General features: G+C 53.5%; 2 protein-coding genes across 2 annotated transcripts in view; one reads left to right on the top strand and one right to left on the bottom strand.

Moving 5' to 3' along the window:
• ATP5MF (ATP synthase membrane subunit f) overlaps positions 1–12,643 on the bottom strand; it is a 616,357-nt gene that overhangs the window by 450,714 nt on the left and 153,000 nt on the right. The window lies entirely within an intron of this gene.
• The window catches only part of LOC125928572 (myosin-16), a 62,409-nt gene that overhangs the window by 28,974 nt on the left and 20,792 nt on the right, over positions 1–12,643 (top strand). The window contains exons 21-31 of the mRNA XM_049639319.1: positions 429–602; positions 1,503–1,730; positions 2,739–2,843; positions 5,227–5,313; positions 5,553–5,698; positions 6,818–6,908; positions 7,380–7,436; positions 8,111–8,197; positions 9,991–10,236; positions 11,114–11,231; positions 12,474–12,601. Coding sequence (XP_049495276.1) covers positions 429–602; positions 1,503–1,730; positions 2,739–2,843; positions 5,227–5,313; positions 5,553–5,698; positions 6,818–6,908; positions 7,380–7,436; positions 8,111–8,197; positions 9,991–10,236; positions 11,114–11,231; positions 12,474–12,601 — 1,467 coding nt within the window. The remainder of the gene's footprint in view (positions 1–428; positions 603–1,502; positions 1,731–2,738; positions 2,844–5,226; positions 5,314–5,552; positions 5,699–6,817; positions 6,909–7,379; positions 7,437–8,110; positions 8,198–9,990; positions 10,237–11,113; positions 11,232–12,473; positions 12,602–12,643) is intronic.

Raw genomic sequence — 12,643 nt, 5'->3', positions numbered from 1 at the left:
CCAGGTCCCCACAGACAGAGAGACGGAGACACAGAAACAGGGAGAGAGACAGAGATAGGGAGACAGGAAGAGAGAGAGGCAGCAAGGAGGAGGACCCCGTAAGGGAGAAAGGCAAGGGAAACTGGAGCTTGAACTCGGCCAGGCACAGCTTAGAGAACGGTGTGAGCCCTGAATGGGGCTAGACGCCGAGGAACACCTAACTGTGTCTGTCAGGATCGCAGAGACCCCTGAGGATTGGTCCTAGGCAAGGACGGGCCTTCTCTGTGGAGGCGAGAGATACTTCCTGGCATCTGTAGAGAGGGACTCCCTCATGGCTGCTTTCCGCCCCGATGGGGGTGTGAGGTCCTGTCTGAGGGAGAGCCCACAGCCCACCGCCGAGCCCCCGCGGCCCATCCCCCTAACGCCATAGGGTGTCGCCCACCACTCAGGTCAAGCCGCTCCTGAATGTGGCTCGGCAAGAGGAGGAGATGAAGGCCAAGGAGGAGGAGCTGAGGAACGCCATGTGCAAGACACAGGAGCTGATAAGCAGGGTAAAGGAGCTGGAGGAGAAGATGGCCACGCTCAGCCAGGAGAAGAATGACCTCACCATCCAGCTACAGGCCGTATGTGGGGCCCCGGAGGGAGGGCGGGAGCTGGGGGCCCTGGCAACTACCAGGATCCCTGGGGCCACTAAGAGCCAGACCCAGGGAGGCAGGTGGGGGGTGAGCCTTCTGAGAATCAGCATACGAGAGAGACCCCCGTAATAAAAGAATCACCCGCTTATGGGAGCACCTATATATGGGCTCCACCCCTTAATGCCTCACAGTGATGATTTCCCTTATTTTTCAGACAAAGAACTGAATTTCAGTAATGTTATGCCACGAACTGAAAGTCACACAGCTCGTCTGGTTTGAGTCTGTGGCTGGTTGTTGTTTACGCCACTGACCCCATCTTGGGGAGACCCCAGTGGACACCCAGGGTGTCCCTCTTCTGCCACGTACTGTCCGTTTGACCTTTGACGACCCCACCTCCTCCGAATATCAGGTCCCTCATCTCTAAACCGTCGCTTACAGTGACATCTGCCTCGCTTGCTTCTTGGGGTCGTTATAAGGAGGAACTGTGGGTGGGAAGTGGTTCGTTAACACAAAGGTGCTAAATCGATGCTGGGAGTCATTTGGGCAGATAGTCACTCCCCATTGGCAGACAGAAGTACAGGCACCCCCCGGGCTCAGCCCCAACTACCGGCGGTGTGCAGCCTGTGTGTCCTCGACTTGTCCTGGACCACTGGCTACATCCTTCAGGTGCACCTGACCACCCGGGATCTGTTCAAAGGCAGATTTCAACACAGCAGGTCTCGGGTGGAGCCTGAGATCTTGCGTCCTAACCAGCTCACGAGTGATGCAGCTGGTGGCCTGGGGACGGCATTGCGAGACTCTGTTCTGTCACACGCATCACAAGGAGCTCGGAGCCATTGCCCAGACCCCTGTGGGACCCCCTCTGACCGGCGCTCTTTCTTCCACCAGGAGCAAGAGAACCTGATAGATGCCGAGGAGCGCCTGACCCAGATGATGAAGACGAAAATGGAGCTGGAGAGCCAGATCTCGGACATGCGGGAGCGGCTGGAGGAGGAGGAGGGCACGGCGGCCTCCCTGAGCGCCACGAAGCGCAAGCTGGAGGGCGAGATGAGTGACCTGAAGCGGGACCTGGAGGGCCTGGAGACCACACTGGCCAAGATAGAGAAGGAGAAGCAGGTGAGGAGGCCCTGGGGCCTCACTACACCCTCCTCGGGAACAGGAAACCCTGTGGGGGTCCCACCTGGAGTCCCCTCAGCAGCACCGCCCAGGACCCTAGCCACCAGCCACATGGGGCTAGTTTAACTCAGCGCCATGGAAAACGTGACTCCTCTGTTGACCTAGCAGCATTTCGAGTGCTCAATAGCCACACGAGGCTAGTGCTACCCCATTGAACTGAGAACGTGGCTGTTGCTGCAGAAAGTTCCGTCGGGACAAAGTAGCTAGAGGGATGAGGGCTCTTCCCCTCATGGTGACATCCAGGCTCAGGACTGACTGGTTCTCCTCGTGCCCGTGAAACCCAGGTGTCTGTGCTAGCCTGTGGCCCACTCAGACTCAGCGTCCCTGGGCCCCTCACAGAAGGTTCTTCACTACATCTGCCTTCTCCCCTCTTCCCGGAAGAGACAACCCTCTCTCTAGCGTGGGGCCACCACTAGCTGTTGGATCTCTGCCCAAACAAGCAGCTGCTGCCCTTCCAGTCGGCTCCAGGGGGAGCCCCTGGCTCCTGATACCATCTGGTGGGCCCTTGGCCCCGAAGCCCCCTTCTTACCCTCACAAGTTGGGGGGGGGGTGCGGATCCAGAGCAGGGGAAGGTGTATGCTGCCTAAGCCCGTGACTCTTCAGCTCTGATGTGCACACAAAGTGCTGGCATCTTGATAACATGCCGGTTCTGCATCAGCAAGTCTGCTGGGACCCGAGGGTCCACGTCTCTCAGACACCGCTGACGTCTGAGGGCCGGGCTTTGAAGAGCCAAGGCCTGACTGGTGGTTCTCACTGCTGCCCTCACCCTCAGATTCTGACCTGCCTGGGGTGTGCCCTGGGCACTAGCATTTCTCAGGCTCCCAAATGACTCTGGACCGCAGCCAAGCTGAAAAGCCCCTCTCTCGGAGCAAGCGCCTCCCTCTTTGTTCCCCCTCCAAGGCTGTTCCCAGCCTTAAAGGCCTGTCCCTCTCCTGCTCCTGTTTCCAGGCCCTGGATCACAAGGTCCGCACCCTAACCGGGGACCTCTCTCTCCGTGAAGACTCCATCGCCAAGCTCCAGAAGGAGAAGAGGGCCCTGGAGGAGCTGCACCAGGTAGGCACCATGGGCTTCTACTTGGCACAGCAGGTGGAGCTCGGAGACTGGAGACCCTGGTTCAAATGTTGGCCTTGCTGCCCCTCAGCTGGGGCCTTTAGGGAAGTCAGTCTTCCTAAATCTCAATTTCCTCATCAGAGTAGCGGGCACTGTCATGTCTTGTTGCTCTCCTCCCAAGTTTGTTGTAAGTGGGGCGACCATATAATTTATCACCCAGACTAGTCTGAGAGTGAAAGAGGGGCAGTGGGCATGAGGAGATGGTCCCAGGTGCACTGGAAGCTAGAGTCCCCAGACTTATCAGGATGAGTGCCCTGCCGGTGCTAAAGCACCAGTGAACCCCAATACATCTTGGCGACAAAGGGCATGAGCTCTTGTGAGGAGACCCGTTTGACCGTTATGGGCTCAGGCTCCTGGAGGCAGAGCCAGCTCTGACCAGCCACCAGTGCTGACCTTGGCACAGACCACTTCCTAGCTCTGAAGACACAGGTGCAGAGAGCAAGTTGAAGCCCAGAACCGGACAGCAGACCCCCGTCGCCATGTTTGCTGACACCATGAACCCACAGCACATCCCCTTTAGTGCCTCTCTCTGCTGCCTCTGGAAATACTTCCCCTTAGACTGTAACCCTCAACCATTTCAAACTCAGAGCCCCCGTTTATAACAAATACAGTCGATTCTCATTATCCCAGGTAGTTATGTTCTATAAAGTCACCACAAACACTGAATAAACAAATGCTGGACCCCCGTTTTTGTTTTTAATTTTTTTTAACATTTATTCAATTTTGAGAGACAGACAGTGAGCAGGGGAGGGGCAGAGAGAGAGGGAGACACAGAATCCGAAGCAGGCTCCAGGCTCTGAGCTGTCAACACAGAGCCCAACATGAGGTTCAAACCCACAGACCTCAAGATCATGACCTGAGCCAAAGTCAGATGCCCAACTGACTGAGCCACCCAGGCGCCCCAATACTGAACCTCGGTTTTAAGGGGAAATAGAAGGTTAGGTTCCTGCAAGCCTCTTTTCACGTTTTCATCAATCAATACATTACTTTGTTTTATGTGTGTTTCTGTGTAAGACACTACTTGGTACACACTGTCCACTCCTGAACAATGAACTCACGGTCAACAACCCTGTATCTCATGCCTGAACAAAGCTTATCTAACACACAAATTTCCTCTGTGAGGCACAGCACAGCTTTCTTGTGCTTGGGAACACTAGATAGCACTGTACCAGTGTGCTTGGTACACCATTTTATGAGCCAAACTCACCAAGACAAAAGCACAAAAAATGTAAAAAAAACATGGCACTAAATAGACTGTGAAAAAGCCACCTGTTTGCAGTATGAGCTGAAACAAGAAGGCGGGGCATCATCTTATTTGACGTCAGCTGGGAATGTGCACTCCAGAAGACGCAAACTTTTCGCTGCTCTGCGCATGTCTGCAAATGACCATGAACGCACCACAAGTATTGATTTGGGATTACACATAAATTTTAGCTCGTAGGTAAACTGGAAAATAGATAACCCACAAATAATGAGGGCAGACTGCATTTTGGAAGCCTCTCTTTACTATCGTAAAATAAACATTATTACAGCTAATACATACCTTCAAAAGAATCAATAGAGTGCCCTTCTTTTTAAGGGGGAAATGAACGGAATGTAATTTATAATAAATAACGGGGCTGTCCGTGTGTAAGCGCTCAGGCGGATCCACTAGAAGATGTCGTGAGCAGTCGGCTGAACACCCGAGCCTGCCTAGGTGGCCGAAGACGGACGGGCACAGAGGGTGTGTTGGTGACGCTGACGGCAAAGTGTGGCTGCCATCAGTGATGCGGCTTTACAAAATGGTGAAGAACTCTCAGGGAGATTTTGACAATAACAAATCTCTCAGTTTTCATGGTAGATCATTCTTTAAAAATATAGTGTATACTAAATGAAAAAAAAAGTTGAGTTATGTGTCCAGTGGTCCTGGCTGCTGGGTTTAGAAGAGTAGAACTGTTGTTTTATGTACGTGAATGCCCGGGTGGGGCATCAAGTGTGCGGACTACAGAATTATGCTTCACGGTACCGGATTGTCCAGAGCGAGGCATGTCCAGCATCCCTGGAACCACTAAGTGCCAGTGGGGCCCCCAATCATGGTGGCGAACAAAAGCTCCTCAACAGACCTCCTGCATGCCCCATGGAGAGCCAGAGCCCCACTGACCATTGAGGGCCCACCTCCAGCTAACGGGTGCTCGGGTCTGCCCCTGCCTCACCTGGCACCAGGGCCAGGGACTCCGTAGCTGTTCCCTGAAGTCAACTCGACCCAGCTCAGAAGTGATGGCAGAGAACTAGGTCTGTTCAGCTGCTTCTGCATGTCTTGTGGGACATACAAGATCTTTCCTTCCAGAAAACCCTCGACGACCTGCAAGCTGAGGAGGACAAGGTGAACCACCTGACCAAGACCAACAGCAAGCTCAGCACCCAGATCCATGAGGTAATGCCCTGTTGCTGGGGCCAGTTCTATAGCTCAAGGGCCAGGTCTGTCATGGGGCCCAGGGTCCTCAGATACATTTGGGGAATTGGACTGACACGTCCCCCTGAGGAAATGAGCGCCTTTCTTTTGCCACAGCTAAGGAACCAGGCCCAATCTGGTTCCTCAATTGCATTCTGGCCTCAGACTCACCCCACTCCCCTCAACACACGTGTTTTCTCTCGCTCTTCTTGTTTCTGCAGCTGGAGGATAACTGGGAACAAGAAAAGAAAATCCGGGCGGAGGTGGAGAAGGCCCGTCGGAAGGCTGAGAGTGACCTGAAGATAACCATTGACAACCTCAACGAGATGGAGCGGTCCAAGCTGGACCTCGAGGAAGTGGTGAAAAAGTACGCCCGTGCGGTCATTCATTTCATCCGTAACATTAGCACTTTCTGTGTGGTGCCAGGTGCTGGGCACCGTGCTGAGGGCTTCGCATGTATTAACGCACGTCCCTAGTACCCGCTATGTGCCAGGCACGGTGCCCGCTACAGAGCACATAGGGAGGGGACAGTAGGCGCTGCCCATCCACAGGGAGCTCCTAGTCTCACACAGGGCCAGCTGGGCGCCAGAAAGGGGGCTGGTACTGAGCAATGCCCCTCCCCAATAGGCAGGGAGTCTTGGCAGAAACCTGTAAGCTGGGCTTTCAAAGATCACAAGGAGTCGAGGGGTATTTCAATATCACTGCGGCAGTAACTATGGGGGACAGGTGGAGCGGAGAAAAACTGGAAGCAGGAAGGCAACCGGAAGGCTACTGCAATAGTCAGGTATAAACCTGAACTAAAGCAAGAAGCTGAGGGGATGGAGATTAGGAGACGGACAAGCTTTCAGGGGGCAGAATTTGGACGACACAACTTTGAAGTACATTTTGCCAAGGCAGTTTGACAGCTCCACGAGCTGCTGTGAGACGCGTGTGGCTAATGTTGCATCTCGGCTCGTTTCTTCTGTGGCACACCCAGAAGCTGCATGTGACCTTGACCATCCTGCTCACCTACTTGGTTTCTGGTGTCTTAGTTCTCACACATGGCTCCTTGACACGTGTAACCCACATATCAGAAGGAGACAGCCTTTTGTGGAAAGTTTTTGGAAGGAAATTTTCCTAAAAAGGCAAAGCGCCCATGTGATTCTGGAGCCCCTAGAATGTAAGCTCACCAGGGCAGCGATTTCTCTCTGGTTTATTCACGGATCTGTCCCTGGAGCCCCAAACAGCATCCGGCAATAGTAGATAGTCAATAAACGTGTGCCAGATTAACAAATGCATGAGTGAGTGGGAGGCCTGTGCAGCAGATTCTGAGGGCTTTTGTAGGGCGAGACCTTCTGGGCTGTCACCGCAGAGGGTCAGGGGGTTAGGGGATGAATGGGTTTCAGGAGGTTCAAGGCCTCCTCCGGTAGCCCAGGTTCTGTTCCCTCACCAGCTGGCTGGTATCCCCTCAGAGCGCCTCCTCAGGAGATCACACCTTCTCTTGCAGGAGGGATATGGAAATCAATTCTGTCAACTCCAAGTATGAGGATGAGCAGTCTCTGAATTCCACACTCCAGCGGAAACTGAAGGAGCATCAGGTGTGTTCAGGACCGAGAAGGCACAACTCTCCTTTTGAAATGCCCTTCCAGGCACCTTGGCCCCCATCAGCTGCTTGGCCGCCTGGGTTTCCTGAGGAGCAAGGCTGCCCCAGAGTCCTTGACACTGATCCACATTCACCTCATGCAGGCTTAAAGTCAACGCCCCCACTATGAGGACAAGGCCCTCCACAATCTGCCCCTGCCCCCTCCCTGACCTTGTCACCCAGCGTTCCCGCCCCCCACTCCCTAGCCATGCTGGCTCCTTGAGGGGTCTCATACCCCAGCCTCTCCCCTGCCTCAGGACCATTGCACATACTCTCTGTGCCCTGTTTCCCTCTGCTTTTGACAGTGTCCATCACATGCTCAGCCCCTTTCCATCACTTCCCTACTAAAAGGTCAAGTGGGTAAGTCTGTAACTTCACACAGAAGAGATAAATCCCACCCCTCCACCCCCACTGATTTGTCTGCTAGGCCCGAATTGAGGAGCTGGAGGAAGAACTGGAAGCTGAGAGGGCAATGAGAGCCAAGGTAAATGAACTACTTCTACACTTACTTGAGTCTAAGGACCCAGTGCCAGCCACCATCCAACCATAAGTAGACACTCCACTCAGGAAAGCACCAGAGGGGAGGGCAGGTTTCCAACTGAAAAGCCCCTCACTGTTTCTTGAGCCCCTACCGTGCATCAGGCACTGTGCTACAGGTGCAGTATTAATTAGGATGTAAGGCGTAAAGATACGATTCGTGGCGTGGCCCCACCTAGCGCAGGCAGAGGAGACAACATGAGCCTGGGAACTCGGAGAACTGAACTCAACAGGCTGACGAGGGAAAGAATGTCTAGACGGAGGGAATGAGACAGCACCTCCCTGCACAGGTACAAAGATGTTAAAGGACCAGCAAAGAGTGGAAGGAGGCTTTAGATGAGGATGAGACCAGAGAGCCAGTGAGAGAGGAATCGTCACGCACCTAAACTCCTGATTCAGCCAAACGGGGGCCGGGGGTAGGATGGGCAGGGAGACCCACCCAGTGCAGGGAGGAGGACAGAGACATCCTTCACTGAGTGTGTGGGGTGGCAGGCAGAGTGCAGAGCTCCCAAAGTGCGGGCCCCCAGCCCCACAGACACCATGCGGTCACTGCAGTCTTTACCAGAGGGAGGGGCTCCCACATGGCTCCCCATCACGGTCACCCAACCTCCCCACCCCCAGGTGGAGAAACAACGCAGCGACCTGTCCCGGGATCTTGAAGACCTCAGTGACAGGCTGGAAGAGGCTGGGGGAGCCACGTCTGCTCAGGTACCATCCTTGTGGAGGGGACGGGCCCAGGGACCCCAGTTCCTGCCTGCCTTCAGGGAGAAAAAAAAACCTGCTGGATGAGAAGCAGTGAGAATAGGACCAGTTAGTTATTGCTGAATTCCTGGGGCTAACTTGAGGAGAGAACAATTAATAATAAAGAAGAGGCCAGAGAGGGGCTGGTTTGGTCCCCTCTCTCCTGGGGATCCTTAGCTCAGTGGTGAGGACAGATGCGGCACGGGACTGAATGCAGAGGGCAGACGTTGTAAGATATAACGTGTCTTTCAGAAAATGTGAGCTGCAGTAATGCCAGCCGATTAGGGGAAGGACTGCCACTGTGCAGACAGTCTGTTACAGTTCCTAAGAGGGGGCGTGCCATGCAGGGCCACACGGGAAACAGCAGGGTCAGTAGCGGCAGAGGCAGGGGAGAATTGCAGGCAAGAGCCTTTATTGTGGTTTCTGAGGAAGGAACGGATAAGGCAGAAGAAGCAGGCTTAGGACTGGTTAGTTTGGATAATTTCAGCGGGCTCTGGGGCACCGGGGCTGAGCCCAGTTGGTATCTGACCATGGGGGTAATGAGAGCAGGGGGACAGTGGCTGAGAGTATGAGCACCCCAGAGAGGAGGAGCTGGAGTTGTGGGCTCTAGACTGGTTGCTTTGCACTGGAAATCTAGCTGTTTGCTATCTTTCGGAGTTAGCTTACCCTGGCAGGGGCTGTTGTCCAGGGTCAGCAAAATCCCAGAGGACAAGGCATAAGAATACAGAAAATAAAGACGTGGTTAATACAGAGGGGTAACCCCATACTGCCAGGGCTGGAATCCAAGTTGGGCCTCTGGTGTGGAATGCCTCTTCCTCCAACTCACATAAAGGCATCACGGAGACTGACAGAAGCTTGAAACTCTCCTTCTAATTCCGGATAGTCAGGTCGCTTACAAATGTGGCCCCTGGGTCAGAGCTGAGAGAAGGAAAGTGGATGGGGTCCCTTAGCACTGGAAGGCTAGGCATCCTTTCCCGAGGCTCCCTGGACTGCACACCCCACTCCCTCACCATCCTGGCCTCAGGCTGCTTGTTGTAGGGGGGAGTGCTGAGAACCAAAGCTGGTATGCGGCTGTGGTCGGGGTCCTGGGAGGAAACAAAATCATCCCAGGTGGTTTGAGTGAGAGGCATCAAGAAAGGACTACATCCAGCAATGCAGGGAAAGTGAAGACAACGGGACAGGATGTAGGGCACCAGAGGGGTGGGAGGAAGCACGGTCATGGGGCTGTGACATCGGGAGACTTGGAGCAGGGCCTACCTGGGGGGTTCCTTCTGGAAGCTCAGGGGGAATCTGTCCCAAGACTCTCCCCTGCCTTCTGGTGGGTTGCTGGCAATCCTTGGTGTTCCTTGCTTGTAGCTGAATCACCCCAACCTCCGCCTTCATGGTCACATGGCCTTCTTATGGGTCTCCCTGGATCCAAATCTCTCCCCTTATAAGGACAACCAGCCATTGGGTTAGGGGCCTCCCTAGTCCAGTATGACATTTTACCTTGTTTACATCTGCAAAGACCCTGTTTCCATCCACAGGTATCTGGGGTTAAGAACTGAGCATACCTTCTCGGGGGGCACAATTGGACACACAACACCATCTAAATGAATCCTACGGGCAATCCACCCAGAGGCTCGGGACTGACATCTCAATCAAGACATCCTATTAGAGGGGCGCAGAAATATCGGGGCACCACTGAGCAGGCGGGCAGCGTCTGCCCTAAGGAGACCAGTGCCGGTCAGTTCTGCTAAAGCCCTGCTTCTCTCTCCCAGATTGAGCAGAACCGCAAGCGGGAGGCAGAGCTGCTAAAGCTGAGGCGGGAGCTGGAGGAGGCGGCCCTGCAGAGTGAGGCAGCGGCCTCCACGCTGCGCAAGAAGCACACGGACTCCATGGCTGAGCTGACGGAGCACGTGGAGAACCTGCAGAGGGTCAAGGCCAAGCTGGAGAAGGACAAGCAAGTCATGAAGGCTGAGATCGACGACCTCAACGCCAGCATGGAGACGGTGCAGAAGTCCAAGGTGAGGTGGGGGGACCCCCCCCCCGAGTCACAGGGATGTGCCCCAGCATCTGGCTGCTTCACACATATTCCCCAAGCCCCCAGCACGCCCGGGGCATGTTCTAGATGTTGTGAAGGCAATCGAGATGAGCCTGTCACAGATCCCTCAGCAAGGTGTATAACCTTGGCCAAGTTCATAATCTAACTGTGCTCTTCTGTAAAATGGAGATAATAATAATCCCTGCTTCACAGAGCTGTTGTGAGGGCTTCAACAGTTCCTGGCACATAAGAAAAGATCAATAAATGTGACAGACTAGGAAGAGTGACAACAGAAATGCATGCATCACCATAATGAAAAAGTGATACATGGCAAGAAGGAAAAGCGAGTAAGCCATTCAACACGCATTTATCAAGCAGCTGCCACAGAAAGAGCCTTCTTGTGACATGAGGGAAAGGGGGCTCCAAGGGTGAGCAAGGATGATGCTTTGGGGTCCCTGGCTCAGCCAACCAGAATCTCCAAACTTCAGACACTCATGAGGCATCTTCACAGTTCCCATTTTATCCGCACACCCTGGAACTAAGGCTAGTATTTTTTTCTTAAATTGGCCCATTGCATTTTCTTACTGGGTGAGGTCCTCAGGGGTCCGGAGTGGCTAGAAAAGGGGGATGAGCCAGAGAGTGAGGGTCTGTGTGCCAACCCAAAGACTCTAAGTTTATGTATAGAAATGATAAGGTGGGGCAGGGCGAGGGGGATCGGGGGAGATGGTTCTGAGATAGGCACGTTCTAGAAGGACGAGGGAGGTAGTCTAGGAGGCTGCACTAGGGGAACCCAGGTGGAAAGCAGGGAGGGTTTGGCCTGGCTTCTCCATTTCCCCACTGGGTACATCTTCCTTGAGCAGATGAATGCCGAGGCCCACATCCGAAAGCTGGAAGACAGTTTAGCAGAAGCCAACGCCAAGGTGGCTGAGCTGGAGCGAAACCAGGCAGAAATCAATGCCATCAGGACCCGCCTGCAAGGTGAGCATGCCTCTCCCTGCAGCTTCCCGAGGAACAGTGTGTGGAACAGAACAGGGATGCTCAAGGAAACCGAAAGAGTACCCATGTCCTCTTCCCGGAGCTTTCTCAGCCTTGGAAACTTCACACCCGCTGTGATGAGACAGGAGATCTGATTCCACCCATGGAGTGCCCCAAGCAGCATCTTTGCAACATAAAACAAGTGACACTATTCAAAGCATTTCCCTATCAGTTGTCTCAACCACCCTGCAAGATCAGCAGGAGGGGCGGTAGACAAAATTCAGTTTTTAAACATTTTAAAACATGACCCACATATTAAGAGCAAACATGTGTCACCAGTAAGGGAGCCAGAACATGGTGAACTTGCCCTCAAGGGGCATTTGAAGGACAGAGACTTACAGTCATTTGGGGGAAGGGAGGCTTCAATAACTTTGCTAAGTTAGACGCAGAACAGGTTAATGTCCTACCACACAGTAATACTGCAACCTCTTGGTTTGGTTTTGTTTTTTACCAGAAGAAATCCTTTGCATCCTAGGACAAAAATAATTTGTGACTTGTCACTATTCACTTAACACCTAACCTTGCAGAGGCTGGGCCCTCACAGACACGTACTCCCTGAGAGAAGTAAACACTCCTCAGGCCAGTTAGACCACGTTGCAGTGTGACCCCAGAGAACCCGCTGGCATCCTTTGGCCTTATTTCCCGCATCCTGAATACTTTCTAAAATCAATATTCCCTTTGATGGATAAGAAAAGTGAAGCTCAGCGGGACGAGGTAACTTGCCACAAAACCAGAATGACTTACAGGGCAGGACTCAAGCTCGCTCGTGCTCTCTGGCTCATGCACGTCTTCCTGGCCTCCGGCCCCCACAATCAGTTCACAGATGACAGGAGCATAGGTTGTGGGACCGTGACAATTACATTTTCAAAGTAAAGGCTCTCTGCCCCACTGTTTCCTTTAAACTTCCTTGCAGGATCTTGTGCCGGGGCTGGGACTTCGTTATCTGGAGCCCTGTACCCCATGCAAGACACCTGGATGTCAGCAATGTTTGGACAACTGCTCCCCTCCTGGGCTCGCTTACTTTAGGCAGCCGGCAATGGTTCACCATTGCTCCCCCTTCCAGCCCACTTGGCCAAGTCATCATATTTATTGGGTACTTTGAGAACAATGCACTGGGATAGCTTAGGATCTGGCTGGGGAGCCAGTTTTTCATCCACTATTTCTCCCATTCCCCTTCCTGCCCAGCTGAAAATGGTGAACTGAGCCGGGAGTATGAAGAATCACAGAGCCGGCTCAATCAAATCCTGCGGATAAAGACATCACTGACGTCGCAGGTGGACGATTACAAGAGGCAGCTGGATGAAGAATCCAAGGTTTGTTTGGTGATGGGGTGGGGGCGATAGAGCTACCTTCCT

Source organism: Panthera uncia, chromosome E3 (assembly GCF_023721935.1).
Source record: "Panthera uncia isolate 11264 chromosome E3, Puncia_PCG_1.0, whole genome shotgun sequence".
In the NCBI taxonomy this organism is placed as follows: Eukaryota; Metazoa; Chordata; class Mammalia; order Carnivora; family Felidae; genus Panthera; species Panthera uncia.
Note: the sequence above shows the minus strand (reverse complement) of the source record. Positions and strands in the feature narration are given on the sequence as shown.